Below are 24704 nucleotides of genomic sequence, written 5' to 3'. Positions count from 1 at the left end.
CTGTGAGGGAAATAAAAGGACACTGTTGAGATTCGCTCCCACTCTGCCTTAATGTGAACTACAGCAACAATCTAAAACTGATGAAATACGCTAAGCTTATTCCAAACTGTCCTGATTGTTGGGGCTGAAAGATAACCTGTCATCTGCATTGCCTGACAGGGGAATATGTGTATTTCTAGAGCTAAGATCTTCATTTCTTTTGCCGAATTGCCATTCATTTTACCTGATTAATGTCATGCTGAAATTGCATGTCTTATTGATTAGAAATCTCTATATTAAAATGACTGAAAAAGATAAGTTATACTTTACTACTACTCTACTACTGTTAAACATTAGTACCAGTACATTGCTATTCATCCACCAGCACCAGCAGGCTCAGTAAAAGGTTTTTCCCATCTACTGTAACCCAGCTGAACTCTGTGCCCCAACACTAACCACACCCACCCACACACCGCTTAGTTCTTCCTCTCAGGGACCTTGTTGCACTACTCTCTTTGTACTACAGGACTCTGACACTGCCTTGTAAAGTATGATAAGCTCGTTTTCAGTTGTTACAGGTACATGTTCTCCCTTGGGAACCTCACTGCTGCTATCCCTGCATTTCAGTGGCACATGCCACCTTGCACCTCCAACTTGCCCTCATTGCACACTTAGAATTGCCATTGCACTTGCATTTTTCAGTTGTTACATATACATGTCTACCTTGGGGCCTCATTGCTGCCATCTCTGCACGTGCTACCCTACTTTAATTTGCCTCGATTGCAAATCTAGAATTGCCATTTGTACCCGCACAACTATAATCCCACTTGTAACATACACTATACTTAACACTTGTAAATGCTCTGCCTTCTATTTGCCTTAATTGCACATTTAGTATTGTCATTTCTACTGCATTTGCCTTCTTTGCACATCTATACATTCCATTTGTAATATACATATACTTAATACTTAGTCCCAAATGGCACCCTATTCCTTAATTATTTTCCCTCTTCTATTTACATTTTTAGTTAGATGCTAACTACATGTCGTTGTACTGTACTTGTTCAATGAAAATAAAGTTGAATCCAATCTAATGTATTCATCTACTCTTCTAATATTACTACTAGTACATCTCTACTCAACTACTCTTCTAATATTACTACTAGTACATCTCTACTCAACCACGCTTCTAATATTACAACCAGTACATCTCTACTCAACTTCTCTTCTAATATTACTACCAGTACATCTCTACTCAACCACTCTTCTAATATTACTACCAGTACATCTCTACTCAACCACTCTTCTAATATTACTACCAGTACATCTCTACTCAACCACGCTTCTAATATTACTACCAGTACATCTCTACTCAACCACTCATCTAATATTACTACCAGTACATCTCTACTCAACCTCTCTTCTAATATTACTACCAGTACATCTCTACTCAACCACTCTTCTAATATTACTACCAGTACATCTCTACTCAACCACTCTTCTAATATTACTACCAGTACATCTCTACTCAACCACTCTTCTAATATTACTACCAGTACATCTCTACTCAACTACTCTTCTAATATTACTACCAGTACATCTCTACTCAACTAATCTTCTAATATTACTACCAGTACATCTCTACTCAACTAATCTTCTAATATTACTACCAGTACATCTCTACTCAACTACTCTTCTAATATTACTACTAGTAATTACTATTATTAAGTCTCTACTCACCACTATGTGTACTCAGGTGCATTTCCAGGGCTCTGGCACTGGTGAAGCTCTTGTTGCATTGTGGGAAGGGGCAGATGCTGGGGGTCTGGTGAGGTCCGTTGTCATTTTCCTCCCCCTGGCTCTCTGGCTCCCTCTGCCTGCCACTGCAGTAGTACATCAGATGGGCCTGCAGGTTCCTCTCACTGCGGTACCAGATCCCACAAGCCTTACACGGGAAGATGTCCTCTGGAGAGGGAGGTTAAAACAAAGGGGAGCACGTCAATGTACTGTTCATACCCATTCACTCATGCACACACACATATACCGCCTCTTTCAGCTCTGAACTGATCCTCAAAGCCATGTGAAAACACTGTAATACCCAGGCTTGTGATAGGACTGTGTTGATACCACTAGGTTGGTGCCCTTTATGAAGGGCAAGCGGAAACACTGGACCATCTGCCTGCAGCAGAGCAGCCTCTCTGTCGGGCTGAACCCAGATAGCCCTTATTAAGTAAACAAATGCACTATTTGCATGAAGCTTGTATTTTGCAATTAACAGGTTAGTGGGAGCCTAGCCTGTGTTTATGTGAACCCAAACTGAAGGTCGACAGCTCTTATCTCAACCACTCTTAACACAGACTCAACTTGGTTAATCTACAGCCCATAGACAGAAATTTCTTGTTTATTAGGGCAGTGTCCAAAATGGCACCCTAGTTTGTAAATAGTGCGGTAATGCTGTCTACAGCCGGTACACTTTTCCCTACCGCGCGCTCTGAGGTTTTGTCAGAAAGCTCGCCATTTGAAAACGTTGACCAGGTGAGACTGCTACACAGACTACGCATGGAGTCACAGAGAAGTATACTGTCACACTGACTGTTGACGATGGCGGTGGGCAGTATGGAGGCCATGGCGGCTTGCTGGGGCAGGAGCTGGATGGTGTCCAGCAGTCTGGCGGGGTACATCCCCTCAGTCAGAGACATGTGGCTGATGGCCTGAAGACGGGAGTCAAAGTCCACGGCGAACGCCACCAGCTCCTCGCCTTCCATGATGCTCTTAGTGGTGGTGCACCACAGCTGGCCACCTGAGGAAGACAAAAAGGGAACGGGTCAGCACACAGAAAATGACCCGTGGCTCAGCTTATTCATACGCTGTTGTCCATGTCAGTAATAATCGTATTAGTATTGATGAGGTTTTGTTCTCTGGATGCTTGGGTCCAGTGGGTTTGGAATGATGTCCAGAAGAGAACTGTTACTTTGACATGTAAAAACCCACAATGTCATGCCGGGAGTAGTACGAAATGTCACACTCCACTGGGATATATTGGAGTAGGTCTGTGTGCTGCATCTATACAATACACTCCATTATTATAACATAAAACTGAATCAGGTCCTCTTCATTATTAGATTGTTGTGTTTAGGGATTAAACATTCCAGTGAAATCTTTTGAACATAATCATTAAGTCAGGGAGAGATATAGAAAGGAAGGGGGGAGTGGGAAGAAGAAGGTTTGAGCTTAGATAATATTTATCTCCTGCACATGACAGGCTTTTCAGCTGCACTTCATTTTCCCTTGAAGAGATTAAAGTTTTTAATATGACTATTTACAAAAATCTGGCTGGGGAGATAATAACAAACCATGATACGCTCACGCTAAATGGCAGAATTAGGACATTGTTTCAGAGAAAAGCTGGACAATTAATTATGGGACGCTGTTAGCTTTGAAAGATGTGCAAACACTCCGACAGAGTAGTGTCAGGATGAGAGAGGACCTGTAATTTGGAAATAAGCGTCTGAAAGGAGAGGAGAGGTATGAAGGGTAGAACATAGAGAGAACTGCCCCCCACTCATAGGTCCGTTCTCTACACTTTACAGAGACAATGATTACATTATTTTTTTAACACAAAACATAGACTTCACTTGTTTTAAAGGTTGATGTAGACAGTTTTGACTGCAGAATGACATGTAGTTACAATGATGTGATGGAATGTTACCAACGTCCACACACATCCCGGGATGGATCATTCCTCTCTGCTAGACCTTCCACACCTTTCCCCCTTCCACCTCACATTGGTCTTAACTCCACCACTCACATTTACAAATTAATTTCCTAATATTTACACCACATTCATGGTAAAATGAAAAGCCCTGATCGGCAACACCAGCACTGGAAATAAAGTTATTTTAAATATGTCAGAGGAGTAACGCTGGTTGAGTCAAATAGGTACTCTTTCAAAGTCTAACTTCTGTGCAAGAAAAGTGTGAGAGATAGTAGCAGTTATCGCTAGCTCCTTTAAGAAACCGTGCTAGCTCCTTTAAGGAGCTGTGCTAGCTCATTCATAAGCCATGCTAGCTCTTTTAAGAAGCCGTGCTGGCTCCTTTAAGAATCTGTGCTAGCTCCTTCAAGAAGACATGCTAGCTTTTTTAAAAAGCCGTGCTAGCTCCTTCAAGAAGCTGTGCTAGCTCTTTTAAGAAGCCATGCTAGCTCCTTCAAGAAGCCATACTAGCTCTTTTAAGAAGCCATGCTAGCTCCTTCAAGAAGCTGTGCTAGCTCTTTTAAGAAGCCATGCTAGCTCCTTCAAGAAGCCATGCTAGCTCTTTTAAGAAGCCATGCTTTAAGAAGCTCATGTTAGACTCACATCATTGCCCCCCTCCTAACCCTGATTATTATTCTGTCTCACTATGCACAGCTTGGAGAGCTTTATATCTATGAGAACCAACAAATTCAGATGGAAACTTAGTCCCAAATGGCACCCTATTCCCTATATAGCATATTATTTTTTACCAGCACTGTGGGCCTTGGCTAAAAGTAGTGTCCTAAAGGGGAAATAGGGTGCCATTTGGGACATACAAATCGATGGATGCTCAGGAGATCCACTGAGATGTGGCTGCCTCAGGGCTTAATAGGACTACGGTTTCGTCTTCCAAATCATGGTTCCGATGGAGACCCAAAGGAGAGTAAATGTCGGTTTCAGGCCAGCACCAACACACTGGTCCAATGCCGGATGATTAGCTGTAGGCTAAATCTGATGTGTTAGCTTTGGGTTTGAACAAAATGAAGGACAGAACTCAGAGTCACTGTTGTGAAGAGAGAGTCTGCTAAGACAGGCATTTAGAGAAAAGGTATTAAGGATCAATGTCCATGGGTTGCCCAAGGGGTTGCCATTCTTAGCTTTTTATAGAAATGTTAAATATTAATTGTAGGTATGGGACTATAACCTTTTTGAGAAAGTTAATTGGATTAACTTTCACGTCACTGAAATATATGTTACTTAATTTAACGAATCACAGTCATAATAGGCAACATAAATAGCCTAGTCTGCTATATTTTGCTCTGAGAGTAACAACATTTGCACAGCTCAGCAATTAAAAGTTTAGTAATTACCAATTTGTTCAGTTTGTTATTGTGGGACGACATCTGCTGGAATGTTGTCAATGAAATGTGCACTAGGAGAACCGGGATTCTACCCCCCAAGGGGTCCCCAGAAAATATGGAGAAAAAAAAGCGTTGCAGCAAAAAAAGTTTGAATAACACTGATTTCAGGAATAGTTCATAAAAGTTGATCCGCATAACATTGGCCACTTTCTTTCCCCTTTTTTGATATTGTACATACGTAAAACTAGGGGAAAGGCTGAAAAGTAGAACCTTGTGTGATTTGCACTGTTTTGCCTGTTAGCTACTATAGCTCTTTGCAATGAGCTGCCTGCCTGGCTTTGTGCAGTGGCCAATGCAGTTGGAATGAAGGCTATTGTGCTGGATCCTCCTGCAGAGCACCTGATAAAAGAATAAAGAACTATGACATATTCTAAAAACAATAGAGGAATTAAGGAGAGACAATAGGCCAGCTGCTTCATTAAAACAATCAGAAAACGGCATCCTGTACGTAGTCCAGATAATTAAAAAACACTGCTTTGCTTTCTACATTCTCTCTCAATACAATATTCACCCGCTCTACATTGGCCCGGCAACTGGGGCTCGGCTGGCTAAATGCCCATTCCTTCTATTCCCTTTGATTAATGGTGTATTTGAACATGCAGTTGAAGATGAACATATGACGGAATTCAAGAAAAGATGTACGTGAGAGAGAGATGGGGGGCTCGTCCATGTAAGTACTTACACTAATCAAACGTCAAAAGATGAATCGTACCACACTGTACGTCCCTCATCCTCTGACTAAAAATCTCAGAGATTTTAGTTTCAAAGTCAAACATCACAGGCCAACTTTTATTTATTCAGTTTTAAATTACTTTAAAGGATGTCGATGGAGAGCACCAGAGCACCAGAGCCTATACAATGTGTAGACTCCTCCTATGTGGAGAGCACCAGAGCACCATAGCCTATACAATGTGTAGACTCCTCCTATGTGGAGAACACCAGAGCCTATACAATGTGTAGACTCCTCCTATGTGGAGAGCACCAGAGCACCATAGCCTATACAATGTGTAGACTCCTCCTTGGTGGAGAGCACCAGAGCACCATAGCCTATACAATGTGTAGACTCCTCCTATGTGGAGAGCACCAGAGCACCATAGCCTATACAATGTGGACTCTTCCTTGGTGGAGAGGAACAGAGAGTAGAAGACACTTGAGGTTATGAGGAACGCGCAACACTCCGTATCTTAATGAAAACACAAACAAATATCTTCAGCCTTGTTGCAGAGAGAGAGAGAGAGAGAGAGTGAGAGAAAGAGAGAGAGTGCCGGAAGGACACAAAAAAGCAGCCCAAATAACAGACGGGTTTGTATAATTAAACTGGCCTGCAGACAGGTATTCAAATGTTTGTGTGTAAACAGCACAACTCTTTAATAGTTTGCTGTAAAATGCGTAGTTAAGCACATCAGCACTCTTCTCTCCCATCTGTCCAGACAAATGACTATTTCAATGCAGAGTGAGGACATGACAGCATAAAGTAGAGCACAGGCCAGGCCTCCGCGGCATCACTCCTCTCCACATAACATGGCTGAGGAACATCTGCCTGTGACCACCGTGTGTGTTCTACGGTTCTGCAGAACACAGAGAAATGAGTGGGACTGGGGAGGCTCTGAGAGTACTGGGCATCTCTAAATCAGCCCTGACTCCTTGTGCACTGGTCACACAGCTAACCAGGGACAGCGTCTAGACACCTATGAGTATCAAGTTGTAAATGTTTGTAAATGTGGTTTCAAGGCTTTCCTAGTTTAGATGTGTTGGTTGTATTTTCCATGACCAAGGACAAGGCAGTAACTCAGGCCTTGGGTCTGAACAGCAGCCTATGCACGAGCATTTGACCAACGGCATTTGAATGAGGGTTGTCTGCATGCCACAACACTGTTTATACATGCTGAGGAAGATAACACAACTGTTCAGATTTCAGGCAGGGGTACCAATCACACAGCAATGGTTCACCAAATTATAAATATAACAGACATTAAGTGCAAAGTTACAGTATTTGTACTGGAAACAGAAGACAATACTACCAACAACAGCCTATAGTCACAGGTAAACGGAAACTAAACAAACTCCTTTCCTCATGAATAACAGCAAATATTGAGTATCGACAGAATAATATGACAGCCAGTTGTCAAGCAATCAGGTTAAGACAACAGGCAGAGCAAGCAGAACAGACAGGCGGAGTGAAAGCTGAATGAGACTCCCCTCAACACTTCCATGGCAGAGTGCAAATGAAAGGCCACTAATAGGTCAAACAGTCTTACTGTTAAAGGGTGTGGTATGGAATAAACGGAAGTTAGCTGCCAACAATAACCTTATAACATGTCACAACTAAATCCTCATTCCATTCTCCGGGTCTATTTAAACACTAGTCCAGGGAGGGCTGAAACTAAGATTTTAGATTTTGCCTAGTAGTTAATTCATTTTGCCTGCTATCCCAGGTCTGGATAAGTCTCTTAGCTAAAAGAGAGGACAAAAACCAGTAGTATTTTGGTCCTTAAGGATCAGAGTTGAATAGCTCTGCCCTTCTCAATACCTTGGCCTCTCGCTATTATTTTTCAGTCCACCACTAGAAGGCACTCTTCTCATGCTGAAATCAGAAATCAGCACCAAGAAGATGTTTGCTAAGCCACATAGCTGTGATATCACATTGATGCAAAGACACACTAAACATGGCAGCAGGTCAAACAGACAGACCCCGTCCATTTATTCATGGAGGAGTAGGACAACGTAAGAAACTAAAATGTATTCTTATGACCTTCATTTATGTTTCTGCAATAAAAACAATCTGAGAAGATCATTTTGTGTATATATTTATAATATCTAAATTATTATGGTGCTTATAGATCTGTTGTACCCGCCATCACAATTCTGTGAAAATCCTTACAGCCTTAGGTGTTAATTTCTACAGCAAATACACATTGTTGGAAGCATAACATAATGGCTGACAGGATCTCTTGTAAATAAAAAAGCATTGTTGAAAATAAAAGTACAGTGTGCAGACTAATTTTAGCGTCAAGTGTTTTGCAGACGATAGCAAGCACTGAAAGCTTCAACTGCCTTGAGCAAACAGCGTAAGGGTCAGAATCCCCAAATGAAACCAGGATTCTCAAACAGGATACCACTGCCAGGCCTCAAGTATATATTCATAACAACTACAAGAAACTAAACTGCAACACATTTCAGAATAATCGCTCAACAATTTTATACCCCCTTTCCTAGTTCTGAAGATAATATGTAAAACAAAATTCCTAGTCTTTGGCAATGCTAATTAAGAGGATTTTACACAGTGTATACACAACATTCTTGCATTTATTGTTAAATTGCGTTTCTTTAGCAAATCTCTGGAGACCCAGGAATCTCTTCCATTGCTCACCGAAAATGATATTGGCAAGTAACTGTTTGTCTTAGGGAGGAAGGGAGAGCGATGAGATATCTAAATGTTTTTTATTACGGCCCTCTCCCTGCGTCTGCCTCCTTCTGCGTGTGTTTCTTTGTTTTCTGCAGGTTGATGGTAGGCAGAGCTGATTGGGTCGTTAATGTGACAAGCTGCACCTGTGATGGGAGAGACCAGGGAATAAAGGTTCCTGGTTCCCTCTCCTGGAGTGTGTCATTTCCTGAGCATCTATTGTTTTTGATGTTTTGTTGTGGCTTTTGGTTAAGTACACCTTTCAACACTCATCCACGCCTGTCCTCTACACCTTATATGCCTACTTCCACACCTCATAGCTTGTGTTTCTTTAGTAGTTGAACATTTTGTTAGCGATTTTAATAAATTAATTTGTCACTCCTTAAGCATCAACGTGTGTACCCCCTTGTTTGTCATGGTCTAAGAACTGAGAGATTATTAATTGAAAAGGTATTAAAAGCCACATTTTCATTACAGTTAATATATACATATTATATATTAAAATTAATTGGTTCAACGACATCTCAATAAAATTTACATGTATATTAAAATTACAAATATATGAGCCAAAATTATGAGCAACTGTTTTGAAATGTATCCTATTCTGAAAATGTTATGAATATAATCATGTCAGAATGACACAAACCAACACTTTCCGTAATTGCTATGATCCAGTACCCTTTTTCGTGTTGCAAAAATTGCAAAATTCCTTCTAGATTCTCATCATCACAAAAGTTGATGTTCAATTGGTGTAATTTGGTGTTGAAAAACTGTGGTCCTTTTGGTTTCCCGGGTGTGTGTGTGTATGTGTGTGTGTGTTGTCTCCCCTGGCTTGGGCTGGCCCTGGTTGCGGCCAGGCGACATGTGTTTACTGGGGCCCCTGCTGGGGAGCCTGGTGGTGGTGGTTGCGGTGGTGGTGGTGGGGGCTTGGGCCTGGCTCTCTGTCCTGACCAGGCTACGTGTTAATGGGACATGAAGGTCCCTGTGACAGGCCACTGCTGTGTTGAGCTCCATTACCAGCACCACCACCACCACCACCAGGACAGAGAGATCTAAGCAAAGCCGTCCCAGGACCCCAGCTGTGTCCGGTGGCCTACATCCCCCTTTTTATCACGCCACTCGGGGAAGGAGCAGGGGAGCAGGTGAACGGCCGCGCTCCAAAGGGAGGGCCAGGAGCTGGGAGAGTGACACAGGGAAGCAGCTCCTCCAACATGGCACCACATGGCCTGCCGGGTGTGCGGATGCCAGCCCTAATGCAAATGCCCCAACGCCGTTTAAAATGGGCCACTCTCTCTTTTTGGAAAGGTTTATTTGGGCCTTCTGGCGATGGCATTTCATCATTTATTTATTTCCTGAGAGAGGGATGAGAGGGGGAGATGAGAGATGCACCTGCCTAGGTTGTCAACCATTTTGCGATGCTCAGACATGATGATCTGAAAGAGAATGAAAATGGAATATAGCAAAGTTGTGTTTAGCCTAACAGGTAAACGTAGCTCACCTAATTTACGAACACACATTGTGCTGCAAAGGTTCCAGTGCGCCCGTCTGAAAGAGCAACCTAGTAGGCCTGTTTCCTGCTGCGGTCCCCAGAGCCCAGCCACAGATAGAGAGACAGGCGGACATAGAGGCAGACACAGAGGCAGGCACAGAGGCAGACACAGAGGCAGCCAGTAAACACAGACATCAGGACAACAACAACACCCACAGGCCAGCCTTCTCAGTCCAGACGCCCGCCCCCACAACAGACACCGTTCCTCCGTGCATCCTACCCCAACATGCCCTCTGCCTCTGCACTCCTGTTCCTCTACATATTGCTTAAAGTACGCGCTAATTAAAACGTCTGACAGTTTGCGGGAGAAATAAGTAATGTGTAGCTAAAAGGCCTAATTGCGTTTGTCACATTGTGTTGCGGTGGCCGGTTCGACGGGAGCATTCGCTGTCCCCGCCACGCTGCCGTTCTGTGGTCCTGGCAAGGCCCCTCACTGCCCCAGGTATCACCACGCAGCCATCTGGAGCCGACATCTGTCCCTCTATTGATCACAAGGGTTTAGCACTTGATCAAACAGACTGCGACAGGAAATTGCTCTTTTCCCCACTGAAAAGGCCAATCGCTTGCATGAGGGTAATAGAGTGGAACTGAGACGCGCCACCAGCGTGGTGGGCAGGCGGGTACAGGCGGCAGCAGTAGCAGGAGCAGAGATGGCAGTAGTTTGGTGGCTGTGGCAGTTTGAGCCAACAGACCAGCCACAATGTTTCAGTCTCAGCTGGCTGCTGCTTCAACCAAACACTCCATTTTAAAGTGTGAAAATAGCCTTAGCTCAGAAATTAAAAAGCTAATTACTCACGATTGCCACACTTTCCTAGCAAATGTAATTATTTTTCCATATTAAGATTGTAACCTTTTATGGTAAATAAAATATAGAAAATAAAAAAACTGTTCCCACTGACATAAATAAATCATTGTGAGTAGAAGCGCATGTTTCTTTGTACCAATTCATTTAAACAATTTTATTGGACAGAGGATTCTGAGGTTTAGTAACATATTACATGTCCCTGTATAATGCTTAATAACTTGTAATAAACATGAGCCTGTCAAATATTCTCATTAGCAGGTGTTGGCTGGATCATATTCAAACCCACTATAGCAATGTTTACACAGTGTTTTTATTAATTATTTTAATTCCATTCACACACTTATAATTGTGAACAGTGAAAGCATACCTGTGAGGGGTTGGGGCTTCAATCTGATGAACATAAAGGTATTGTGCAAATACTGAAATGTGGGTTTGATTAATTTCCCCTAAAATATGTTATCTCTCTCTATGTATCACATGTTAAGCTGACTTCTCCAGCTCGCCTCTTGTCTGTTCAACTACAGTTTAAACCTTAAACTCCCTCTAGTCAGAGGTTACCATTCAGCCTACAGTAGAATGCTTTACGCACTCTGTAGAGAACGGGCTGTGGTCAGAACCAAAAATAACCTTACTGATCAGGCATGCTTTCAAGGCACCACCGTCTAGCTAGCTAACATCATGTTTAGCAAGTATGGACAATTTGATAGGATGTGAAGGTGACATTTATTTCAATATTGTGGCAATATTGTGATTGTTCCTTCCTGTGGAGTGAGATATGATTCCCCCTGCCTACAGTGCTGGGATTGTCCTTTGGAAAAAATGATGCAAATTTGGGGAAGAGGCAACTAATTCCTTCCCTCCAACTCTGTCTCCCCCGCTCCCTCCCTCAAACCCCCCCCCCCCCCCCACCCCGACATGAGAATTCTGATTAATCGTGTGACCGCCCCTCGTTATGCATTTTACACAATCTCACGGCGCCACAGCGAGATGTGTGAGGTGTTTCGCCACTTTTGGCAAGCTGAAAAGCTGTAGCCCAAGGAAGAACAAGTCAGTCGAAAGTATGAGGCGGGAAAATATGACCAGGGGACGTGATAAAAAATTATCAGCGAGTGTGTTTTCCTGTTTGGTTTTAATCTACATTTAATTAAATTCTTATCTGCTGTGTGCTTATGGCTGCATTTGAATGGCGAGACTGCATTCATTATGAATGGTAAAATTGAACTCAGTACACATTGTGTGTGGCCCAATAAAGAAGGAAGGCTCCGTGCATGCACAGCACAAGCTCCGACAGACATGCGGAAAAAATAAGTCAATTAAGATGGGTCTTTAAATTACTGCTGTATCAAAACAAGGGGAGGGAGCATGCTCTATAATAGAATCCCGACAGGGTGAGCACTGCGGAATGTTGTTAATATACATCACATTTGATACAGACAATTATATTAGGCTGTTTATTACGTGGAATACACTGTCCATGTCTATATTTACTGGGCTGGTCAATAGAGTTCTTAATCAGTGAAGCAGGTAAGTTGACTTATTGTAATGGAGAGGTCAAATTGCATTTGGTTTATTTAGTAGTATAATAACATGAATTCCATGAGAACATTGGTGTTTTATTTCTAGGTTAAGGGAGGAGGAAAACAAAGTTAAAAAAAAAATAAATGACGTCGATAAAATCATAACCAATACACTGGATCTCCACACCTTAAACCCAAGGCATCCAACCTTTCTTGAAAACATATAATGGCATGAGACCATTGTGAGGGAAAAGAAAAATATTGTAATACTATTGACAAAAGCACACAGCTTATAACAAGGCGCAGCACTTCATAAGCTAAGAACAATATCCCATAGGCAGACGGTAGCACCCCCGGAAACCATTGGGAAAAAAAGAACCCTGAGCCTCCACTACAAAGTTGGGCGCGACAAAATCCCTAAATCTTTCCCTGTTTGCTTATTCAGAACATAGTAGAGGAGACAGCAGCTCCCTGTTGCCTGGCCATGTTTACAGAGCTGTTCCCGTCTCTAGGCCTTGCTCATTCACAGATCCACAGCACTGACACAACTGAGACATGATTAGGGGCCTGCCTTTGCATAGGGGGAGGTAGGGCGGGGAGGGAGGGGGGGAGGGAGGGGGTGAGAAGAGGGGAGGGATCGGCAGATGAATGACTTTGGTTGCGTCGGAGAGGGATCACAGCAGATAATCGCACCCGACTGCCGCGGTGGAGCTCTCAGATCTGGTCTTTAAAATAATGTTGGGAGTCAAGTCTCTCCAAAGCCGGCACAGGTTATCTTCTGCATTTTATGTTTGCTGTTTAAATCTTAACGGGACACAGCCAGCAAGGGAGAGCAAATATGTCTGGAGTCGGAGGAAGCCGAGTGGAAATGTTATTGCGGAGGGTAAAGATTAGCTGTCGTTCGTTGGCGCGGGCTAAGGAGATGAAACTCCCTCTGTTGGAATGGCTTTTTATTCACGGGAAAAAAAAAGGGAATGTTGGAATGTTCAACCTTGTGAGGCTCCGTGATGCCATAGCAAACAATGGGATAACTAACTCTATTAAAAACAAACAAACAAATAAAGACATTTATGCAAAACAATACCAATAAACACCAGAACATAAGGAAATAGGAAACAAAATACAGAGAATTTAACACATGGCTCCGGTACCAACCAATCACAGACCACTGATCCCAAAGCAGTCAACCATGTCATAAAGAGACCTGGTGATATCAACCAACTGCAGCCATTAAATACAGGTGTCTGTGATTGTGTGTCTCAGATAATAAAACCTCCCAGGAATAAACATGCCTGCACAATACGTATGTCCCCTACGCGTCTCCAGTGGTTATCTTTTGAGTAACTCAGTTAATTGCCGCAGCATGAATAAATAACACGCAGCGGTGTGTCCAGAGGATTCATTCGTCATCCTCTCACTATTTCAATTGTCTTCTGTAATAACTCCCGTCCATCTGTGGTCACAGGCAGCCATCATCAGGCCACATCACCTGTTCGTTATCGCTCGGCGCGTCCTGTTTGGGAGCTCTTGAAACGATGGCATGCCATTGACTTCCATTTAACAGCAGGTCTGTGAACTTCTCACGGCTGATGGTGGAGTCTGGAAATGACGCTAACAACTCATTAACATCATAAAGAGCCTTTCAGTGGAGGGACGACACCTGCAGCCTTCATTTGCACACGCTAAAACAAAAAAACAGTTCTACAGATAATGTATGCATTTTTTTTTTTTAGGTCTTTTACAATATTCAAATATTTTCATGTGGTAAGACTTTAGGGATTGACAGTCATCTGTGTGCCTCCCATAAATGCTATAATGGAAATATACATGCGTTTCTTTGAATTGCAATTTTTTATTTTTTTATATGGGCCGGCAGAGGCAGAAATAGTTTTTAAGTCATGAGCATTTTTCAGTTCTTGAAGTAGTAGCCACATCCTGTACCTGAAATAACACCTTCACTTTTCTAATTTTGTATTTGAATGTAGAATATTCAGACAGTTACTGGCCCGCGTAACAAAGTGATGTCTGCCTAGCCGTCACTCTGTGACACTTTACTGGCTGGCTGAACTAAGCTGGTTTAGACTGACAGTGTCTAACCACGGGGCCTTCTGGCAGGGCCTCTCCACTGGAGCTCTCCCCTGGCTGACTCTGACTACAGTGCCTCTGACCTGACCCAGGCACCACCACCGAAAGAGATGTCCACTTTAGGTTGGGCCAACAGCCCGACGACCCGGCTGCCCAGGCAGGCTCTCTCTCCGCCAGTGTGGTAGTCCTCCCATCACCCCGCACTGCAGCAGCCCGACTTCCTTCCTCCATTGTAACACACTCACACCTCATTACAGAAGCACATACAGACTACAGCACTAATACAGCCTTAATCTGCTCCAAATCGTTCTAAATGTCAAGCTTGGGCCAGGGACTTCCAGTCCACTGCACCGATGGCTTAGTCGGCTATCTGCTCTCAGCCCCCCCCCCCCCCCCCCCCCCCCGTATTAGCCAGCTCCAGAATTACATCCAGTCATTGCCAGTGCCAGTGAGACTTTAAAGTCTTTGTTCCAGTGTTCAATGCACCATTAACATACTCTTTGAACCAGCTGAAAACAACCGAAAACAGCTACATTTGAACACAGTTGATCCTCCCAGTCCCGATCTCCCCCTTTCTCTCCTTCCTTCTCTCTTCTCTTAATGAGAATACTCATCCCTCTTTCTCTCCTCCCTTCTCTCTTCTCTTAATGAGAATACTCATCCCTCTCTCCAGTGAAGGATCCAGCCTCACCCTGTAATAAAATGACTGAGACTCAGAAGGCTGTTTATTAATAATGAATTTGGAATGTTTGTGTGTGTGTGTGTGTGTGTTTGTGTCTGTTTGTGTGTGTAATGTTATCAGCTCGCACTCACACAATTCAAGCAATAGTTTGCCCTGATGGGGTAGCCCGGGTTCCTCATTAGCAGAACATATTTAATCCAGAAGTTTCTTATCAAATGTCACACCTGCATCTCTAAATGGCATTTTCCACATTCATTGGCGTGTATTTGGGAGATGAGGCTCCAAGGTGCTTTGCGGAGATTAAGAAGGAGAGAGAGTGCAAGCTTATTTTATCATTTAGCGGGTCTGGAATGAATCCAAGGAGTTTTTGTCTTGTTGTTGTAATTAGAAAGCCTTTTAAGTGATAACGCCTGCATAGGAATATGAATACGGAGCGATCAGGCCATTTCCTTTCTTTTTCTCTCCCTTCTTTTTTCTCCCTTCAAATTGTTGAATGCTGCATTTCTGTTGTATGTGAAGGATTAACTCAAGCTTCAGAAGTTTAATGAAAGACTTGAAAGTAAGCAAACACCATTTGGGAAGCTCAAGCACCTTTTTATGTATTTGCTAGAAACAATGTTTCCTGCTCGAAAAGAGAGACAGGGAGTACACAGGGTTTATCGTTGACCTGAATCTCGGATGTTCATGCTAGATGTCTGTCCTGAAACGCAGGAACCCTAGCAGAGCGTACCAACACACCACCACGGAAGTTCCATACATTCCCCAGCATTTAGATCAATAGTGTGGGCTGTAGCCTATGGGTGGTGGAACGGTGTCAATGTTCAATTTTGCAGTATATCGACAAATCATCCCACATAGAGAGATGCCCCTACAAATGGAAGTGCGTTACCTTCTCCTGACTTCTGACAGGAAGGGACACAAATAACACTGCACACCATTTAGAACACTTTCTTTCAGCTTCATGTTGACAATACCTAAGTCGTTACACTTAAGTCTGTGTCCACGTCCGCCGTTTATATTACATCTGAAATCAAACGGCATGCCGCCCCTCCAGCTGCTCTAGCAGTGGCATTTAACCCAGCCTTGTGTCTCTGCCTCTGGATCCAGCAGAGCAGAGCAGCAGCTAACCATCGGGTCGGAGATAAGTGCAAAACTGAGAAGTATTGATCCAGTAATAGTGGTTCACGCTTTGAGTCTGACACCTTAACCTCGCAGACATAATGTCATAGCCTCTTATCCCGCCTCTTCACACAACCTGTCTATCTCCACCGAGCTGTCACCCGCTGGTAATACGCTTCTCAAATCTCCCCCTCCTAAATCACTGAAATCATTGCACTTTCAGAACATTATTTATTTTTCTCCACCTTTTAAAGAGTGAAGCATGATTTACAGTTCAGTAAAAGGTTGTGCTCTGGCATTTTTTTATTTTTTTTTATTTGTGTCCCCGGAGACCTAGCTCCTAGTACATTTGTCAAGGTAATTCCATTTCTACCATTGTGAGAGAGAGAGAGAGAGAGAGAGGGAGAGAGAGGGAGAAAGAGAGAGAGACATTAACCACATGGCAGCAATTACCACGTTAGTTTCAATGCAATTGTGTGTATTTAGACTGCATGACAAATACAGTTAGAGCTGAGTCTGTGTGTTGATCCTGGATGCTCCTTCATTCGCTCGTTCTCATTAATTGAAAGCGCCACTGTGCAACGAGGCACTATTCCACTCTAGCAGGTAAGAATAAAGCCTAATACCACATAATTACTCTGTAGCTAATATGCATTGTGTGGGCTAACAGGAATTCCTTAAACTGGGCTTTTTTATCAGTTAGGAATCAGGAGTTTAGACTAGTCAGGGATGACAGTTGATAATTACTGGGAAACTCCACAATCCACATCCAGAAATGTAACCGCAAACATAACAATACATTTTTTTTTATTAATAGCAGGCTAAAATGATAAGCTGGAATGACATCATATGAAACGGTCTGAAAAAGGCTGACAGTTGCCTTTTTTTGGATTTTTTTTTTTCCCCAAGCATTCCTGCCGCAAGGATGGATGTGCCTTCCTCCGTAGAGGGAACGATGCCAAACGTTGACATTATATGCAAATGTCGTTTTCTTTTTTTTTTCTTTTTTTTTTTATCTTGCAGGCAGGCAGCTCCGACTCAGATCATTCTGTATAGCCTGCCTTGGTTTGGGCTGCGGAGCGCCTGCTGAAGCCCACGGCAACTTCCCAAGCAGCAAGGTTTATGCACAAGGGCTTCTAATGAGCTCTCAGGGGCCACAGTTAGCCGAGCACTTTTCACAACAGCAGTTGGTGAAGTTGTACACCAACTCAGAGGGCTCCATATGTTGCCCAGGAGGCCTAGAGACCGCCTGCTCAGAGAGACACACAGAGACTGTGGCGGCTCTCCGCTCGCCGCCTAAAACGACTTTCTGTTAGAAGGAAACAGGTAAAAAGTGTCTGTGTCCGTATTGGAATGGCTGTGTGCCCCCATTGTGTTCAACGTTATTTATATACCTCAGGGCTAATGTCAAAATAAAGGGAGGGACTTTAGAAAGCAGCTGGTGGAGCATTTCTGTTTTTTTTTTTAAAAAAGACAAAAAGACACGCGCGCGAACCCCCCCCCCACACACACGTGCGTGTACATTCATTTAAGCAACAATAAGAGAAACCAGCCCAGCGTTATCATTCAGTGTTCTACCTAGATTACATTATAGCCTATAGTTTTATATCAGCATGCTGCCTTGCAGTTCTTTTGGCCATTTGAAGCGCTTGTTAACTGTACCTGGGCTAGACAAAAGGGCTCATCAGCAATATCCATGTAGAATCAGCGTCTCATGTGAAGCCCCGGGCTAACCTTCATCTGCACGCAGACACTCACTGGGCTCCTATTTCAAGGCTCTGATGATCAAATATCTCCTTCAAAAGGCATCAGGCCTCCCTCTTTTGCTTTAGAAGGCTGGCGTCGTTTAGATCGGCTTTCTCTTGAATTGCCATCTCAATGTTTCTCTGCCTTCAATCTCCCTGTGTGTTCTGCTTTTGACCCTGAGAGGCGCCGAGTTGACGATGAGCCTCATTAACCGAGTCATCACACTGGCTTCTTCAACTTATTGTCTCCCGTACCTTATCCCGCCCCCAATCTTGAAAAACTTGGAATAAATTAAAGCGATAATGATCCAGCGTATTATGCCATTAGTCACAAATGAAGTGGTTAATGCAGAGAAAAGATAAGGCTTCAGATCTGATTCGGTCGATTCATAAAGAGGGCTGGCTTGTTGTAAAATGGCAGATAGTCTGCAAATTGGGCTTAGACATCATAAAGCAGTGTTATTACCAAATTACCCTCAGGTTTTCCCGCCCATTCTGACTCCAACCCGGGAGGAGGAATGGCAAGAGAAAGGAGGCCATTGTGTGGCATTCAAATACATTATTCTTTGAACAAATATTTCAGATTAAACAAAAGAACACTGATGCTTCCTTTACCTCCCAGATGTATTTGCTTTTAATTCATAAACTATTAAACTATTTCTCAGTGAAGCTCAAGGCATTAGTGGCCAAATGACAGGGCTGAGTAAATAAAAAATCAAATCAACAGGAACTTGATAAGAGATACAGTGTTTGATCAAGTTCAGGCTTATGTTGGCTTATGAATGTCTGTTCTTCTGAACAGTGAGGTGAAGCTAAGCCAGTAATTACCATGGTCCAGCTTAACACTGAAGATCTCACATAGTTTATAACAGTTTATTAACAACTCAATAAAGTATATACATTAATTTAGCATCATCCAATTGCCTGCAATAGAACAATAACCTATTTAGGACAGAAAGTATCACACAGCTGACCAAGTGGAAACAGCACTGTCATTAGCACCCGCCGAAGACAAAACCCAAATGTTCAACTGGAACATTGGAGGTCCCTCCTTGTCCTCTTGTCAGGAGGACTGGGTGGAGCTGCGGCCACACAGCACACACTGGGGACTACGTTGGACGGTGAAGAAGAGCGGGAGGGAGATGGAGAGGAGAGAGACATTGAAATGGAGAGAGAGGGGGACCAAACCTGGCAGGTCCGTTGAGGCCGTGCCAGTGCTGCCAGCGCCACGCGGCGTGGCAGAGGGCATGCGCCAGGAAATGTGGCAAGAGGAGGAAAGATCAAACAACCAGGGCTGTAGATCTCCACCAATCTGCTCTGTATTCATGTCTGAGCCAAGGAGCAGCCGAACCAGACGTGATCCCAAGTGTGGGATGGACAGGGACGCGCGTGTGTTTGTGTGTGTGTTTGTGTGCGGGCCTGTGGACAAAAACCACTGTACACACACACACACACACAGCTCACAAAAACACCATAAACAAAGCAACCAGACCACTAGAATGAATGGGAGAACTCATGGGATTAATGGGAGTTGGAATGATGTACTTTTCCTTTACGCTCCTAAGTCAAGATGAGTAGTCAGTTACTAGTTAGTTTATAGACGGTAATATTTAGACGTTGGTATCGTCACAGACCTACAGTGCAAATGACATGATGTGCCTCTCAGCTCCAGTGGGCCCAGCAACACGCCACACACCAGGGCCAGGACACTTTCCTGGTCCAAGAACTTGTTCTGTATAGCCGCAGTAAAGCAAACAGACGGCAAATGAGCTCCAAGCTGCCTGCCATCTCTCCCACTTGGACAGATGGCTAAATCAGACAATATGCTTTCCAAAATTACACTGAAATCACATGGTTGCCTGTCTGTCCTTGCTATGATGGGTATTTATGGTGACTTTGGTGAGGAATGGTTGAAGTGGGGCTGGAGATAGGACTGGGTTAGGACTGAGGTTAGGACTGGGGATAGGATTGGGTTAGGACAGGGTTAGGACTGGGGTTAGGACTGGGGTTAGGACTGGGCTAGTACTGGGAATAAGCAGTATGGGGACTGGGTCAGGGAATTGGGACAGGACTGGAGCTGGGAGTCACTGCCTGTGATTGATACAGTATCAGATAGCTGGGATAGGATATAAGGCCAGAAGGAGCATCAGTGGACCTTGGCGGGGTGGGGGGGTGGGGGGGTGGGGGGGTGGCGGGGTGGGGGGGTGGGGAGCTCCATGACAATGCATGACAAACAGCTTGCTATTTGGAGTGCATCTGTAGGAGCCTGACAGGAGTGCAGCTCCTCAGAGAGATGCAGCAGAACAGGAACGAGAGCAGACCAACAGTGTTCATCACAGGAATCTTCATGCCCCGTGTACTATTTTGGAGCGACACGGAGCATTTTATGACAATATTACCCGTATCGCTACTCCATGTTTTTAAATAATCTTAAACTGGTGTCTGATACCAGAGTCTACAACGCTGCCGTGTCTTGGGAGAGACCGCCATCCAAAAGGATCTGTGTCAGAAATCTCGTCGGAGGGAATTGTGTCATTCTATCACCGCATGTCGTCTGAGATACGATTGTAGAATTCAGCAGCTGGTCTTTATTTCGCGTTAACAGTTTCAAATTAGAGTTCTTCGGGAACTCTGCTGCGATACAGTTTTGGGAAAGACTCGCTACCATGAATAATAAGTATCATCCTAACCAGAGAGATGACACTACATCACTAACTAAACTACACATAGCTGTCCCCACATGCTTTAGCCAGGGGAAGAAGCCCCCCAATCCCTCGGTGGAAGGCTCTGTCTCCGTCTTTGTGCCCCGTTCAGGCAATTACGCCAGGCTACGTGTGTTCTGATGGAAGGAGGGCAACGGGGGTGTCATGTGAAAAAGTCATTTTGCCGGTGCACTCCTCAGTTCCGGTCATGCTCCGTACCTAGGCAAATTAAAACCCTCCCAGTAGCCTATGTAAATATGCTGCCTACTGCGCTGCGCTTTAATGAGCCATGATATGAAAGACATATAAAGCCAACGGAAAATAGCTGGCCACTTAAAGGTGGGGTGCCTCTGACAGGTACCGCCAAGTTGGATGCAGGGTGGCGGGTCGCAGGGCGGGGCGGGTGGGGGATGGGGGGGATGGCAGACAATCTATGGAATTCCGGAATACTCTGGGAGGTTGAATGAGCGAGGAAAGTCAGAGGAGAGTAACTAGTTTTTGCTTGAGGCACTTCAAAGTATCTGGGTGGCAGTGGTTTGGGCGTTTGGTGGGTGAGGGGTGTGTGTGTGTGTGTGTGTGTGTGTGTGTGTGTGTGCATGCGTTGCTAGGAGGGAGTAGTGTAGAGACAGTTACTGCTGTGTATACTGCCTTCCCTGAGATGCAGCATAGCAACTGTCCCCCAAAAAATGCAAACTTAAAACATTTACATAATTTTTTAGCAGAGACCTCAATCCTCTAATAACCTGCCTTTTAAAACCCTTACACGGATTACCTATCTGAGAATCTGCTTTGTATGCAGAATGGGAAGGCTGTATGGTAATGAGTGCCTGTTAAAGATGGTGGCGTACCAAAGGAACCCACATCTGCACCCGGCCGATTAATCCACAACATTCAGAGGAATCTGAAGTAATTTACAATATCACAGAAATCAAGATTCCCTGCCAGAGCCAGCTAGGCAGCACAGAGTCAATGCCCAGTTCAATGGGGAGAGAGTGAACGTGTCATTTCAAGACAGATGCGTGCATTCACAGGAAGCACAGGGGCAATTTAACATTCACATGCAAATAATGAAACAATTTATAGTTAAAAGGAAATGCACACCCAATTATTATTGAGGAAATAAGTAGTAACAGGAGCTGACCAAATAGGTGGCTATACATTGATGGCATAATGTTAAGCAAATACCAATCTACATATTAAGTCCTAGAATTTCTATACCGTCATAAAACACAGCATTATTTAAAATTATAGGAACTTATGGACCTGTATCATTATGTGTATGTAACTGAAGAAACTGTTCTGTTTGGACAATATTAATTATGGGCATTATGTTTATTGTAAAGCTTATAGGCTTATTTGTTCAAACATGTTATAGCAACTAAGAAAACATATTTAACACAAATCACTGTTTTCTCTTTTAAACGTTATGGTTGGGAAAATATTGATTTAATGAGGGGGAAAGAAAGAACTGTAAGCCAAAGCCATGCTAAATCCACTCTTTAAAGTATCTCAGACAGCTATAAAGGTATGGCAGCCTGATAGTCTCTATTGTTGTTGTGACATCTGACAGTTTTACTGGTGAGGAGGGGGAAAAACAGAGACAACAACCAGTAGGGTGCCTTATGAATTTAGACTGAGTTCAGATTCAATGTGGGGCCAAAACAGAAAGTCATTGGACTCTCCCTATGAACTGTCAACTAACGCAACCACAACTAAACTGGTGTCTCAGGCTCTTTGTGAGCTGTCTAAGGTTTAGCATAACATGACTCTGACCGTCAGAACATGTGTCAGCCTCCATGTTCAGCAGGCCTGGTTAATGAATGTAACAAGGGAAAACAGATTTTCAACTGTGAACTGAGAATTCTACCAGCTCAATTCTCACGAACATCAATGGCCTTCTCGTCATCCCTGCCTACGTATAATGAAATGATGACATTGGAGAGAAAAAGTTCACTGCAGCTGTCTCTATCTGACACGGCGACTGGCTTTGCTCCTAATCCAGCGGGACCGGTCGGTTACGTCCTCGTTCCTGATCGCAGGAAGGAGCATTTTACTACAAGCCATCCTCCATCTAGACCCCTGCTAACTTTGCATGACCTTGCCATGCTGAATAAGACTGTAAAATTGATTCAGCTCCCTGTAATAAAAGAAGCATGGGCATTATCAGCATAATAATTATAATTAATACTAGCAGCAAGCGCGCTGAAGTAGAGGCTCCCATTATTTACGAGGAGGGTCCTTGCTAAGCAAACACAATAATAATCTGCTCCATATTTTTTATTGATATGTTGATGAATGGCTCTCTTTCATACAAAACCCCAATGGAATGTCTCAGTGCCTGATCAGAGCAGGGCTGATTATTTCCACTCTCCTTGGTTCCGTCCTCCCTCATCCCTCCATCCTCCAGTCTTTCATCAGTCCTTTGTTGGTCCTACCTTAAGTCTCACTGACTCCTGACCTCATTACCGTAGCCCAGTCAGGTGACAGAGGCACCCAGCCGCCCAGCTCCACGATGTGATTTACCACTATCACCAAATAAAGTGTCTTAGCTAGGCTACACAGCTCGTCTCCTGAAACCACAGCAAAACAGACAGCCTGCCCAGTGAACATCATACATACAACACTAGATGAAACTCAGGACCACATCAAAGGCAAAGGGTTGGGCTGAATCTTCCCAATGTCCAACAAATATATGAGAGAGCGGGTTCAGAGCCAGCAATTGTTTCAAAACAATGTGTCTTCTGATTTTATCATTGACTGTATCATTGATTGTATCACTGATCTTTTTCATCGGAATATTTGTCATTCATAGAAAGAAATGGCAAATTATTATACATTCATAAAAACTGAAAAATCTAAAGCACAATTACCGCAAAAAAAAAAATCAACATTTCTTCAGGCCCCCATTGAGGTTGTTCATTACTTCAAACGTTTTTGGGCAGAGAACAATGTTTTTTTTTCATGTTCAAGTACTCTTGGACACCAGGCTACCCCTGCCTCCTCAGCGTATTGACAGACAACACAGCGCAGTATTTCTTCCTGCACAGGGGATAGAAGTTGCAGGGAACAGGGGACGATGTGCCTCTTTGAATACAACAAATGAAAAAGCGTCGTTCGAAGTATGTTTTAGCTGTCATTGATGAAAAGGTTGGAGACTCCTGAATACAGAACCTGGGGTAAGTTTATGTTTATTTTATGGACAACGTATGTTTTATAAGTGTAAAGCTGCCATGTACTGTGATTGTTTTAAGGGATACACAACATCCTAAAGTATGTACGTAGATATCTTCATTAGAATCCAACATTCCCCTTGGTGTAGTGATGCTGACTGACCCCACTCTTCTCCACAGCGGTCTTGAATTATTAATTCATCAAATTATATCTTACGACTTTAAGATATGAAGGTAGGCAATCTTTCTGAAGGAATTATAAATTCATGTTATATTATATAAATCCCTGTAACTGGCTAATGGTTAGAGAAGGACTTTATGGCCTAGTGAAATAGTATAACATAAAAGAAAAGCAGAGACTCCATATGATCCAGGTTATAATTCATAATTAGGTGTATGAGTATCTTATGCCATATATTCCTCCTGGTAGATAATTGCAGCCCATCCCTCCTAATATAGAGAAGAAAAATGCTTATTTGTCCCTATCTCCTTATTAATTCTACTCACAAATCCTTGATTATTTTCCAATCCTTTCCTGTGATAGCAGTGCTGGCTGGCTGGCTGGCTCTGTTTGTCTCTCTTTCCCTCTGTCCTCCACATAGAGCAGACTGATGCCTGCCTGCCTGCCTGCCTCCTCAATCGCCTGTTTTGTTTCTCCTTTTAATGAACAGTTGGATTCTTTTATTTCTCTACAAGTGCTGGATTTGCCTTATCACCCCCCCGTTCCTTTGAGGGTTGCCAATTGGTTTTATCCATGGATGTATCATTTCTTAGGCTTCCTCTTTTTTTCCCCACAA

General features: G+C 43.5%; 1 protein-coding gene across 2 annotated transcripts in view; it reads right to left on the bottom strand.

Annotated features, from left to right (window-relative positions):
• The window catches only part of zfpm2a (zinc finger protein, FOG family member 2a), a 123919-nt gene that overhangs the window by 3838 nt on the left and 95377 nt on the right, over nt 1-24704 (bottom strand). For both annotated transcript variants that reach the window (XM_010885219.4, XM_010885220.4), the window contains exons 6-7: nt 2573-2779; nt 1720-1944 (exon numbers count right to left, since the gene is read on the bottom strand). In XM_010885219.4, the coding sequence (XP_010883521.2) occupies nt 1720-1944; nt 2573-2779 (432 nt within the window). The remainder of the gene's footprint in view (nt 1-1719; nt 1945-2572; nt 2780-24704) is intronic.

This window comes from Esox lucius, chromosome 20 (assembly GCF_011004845.1).
Source record: "Esox lucius isolate fEsoLuc1 chromosome 20, fEsoLuc1.pri, whole genome shotgun sequence".
NCBI lineage: Eukaryota > Metazoa > Chordata > Actinopteri > Esociformes > Esocidae > Esox > Esox lucius.
This window is presented reverse-complemented; position numbering and strand designations above follow the sequence as displayed.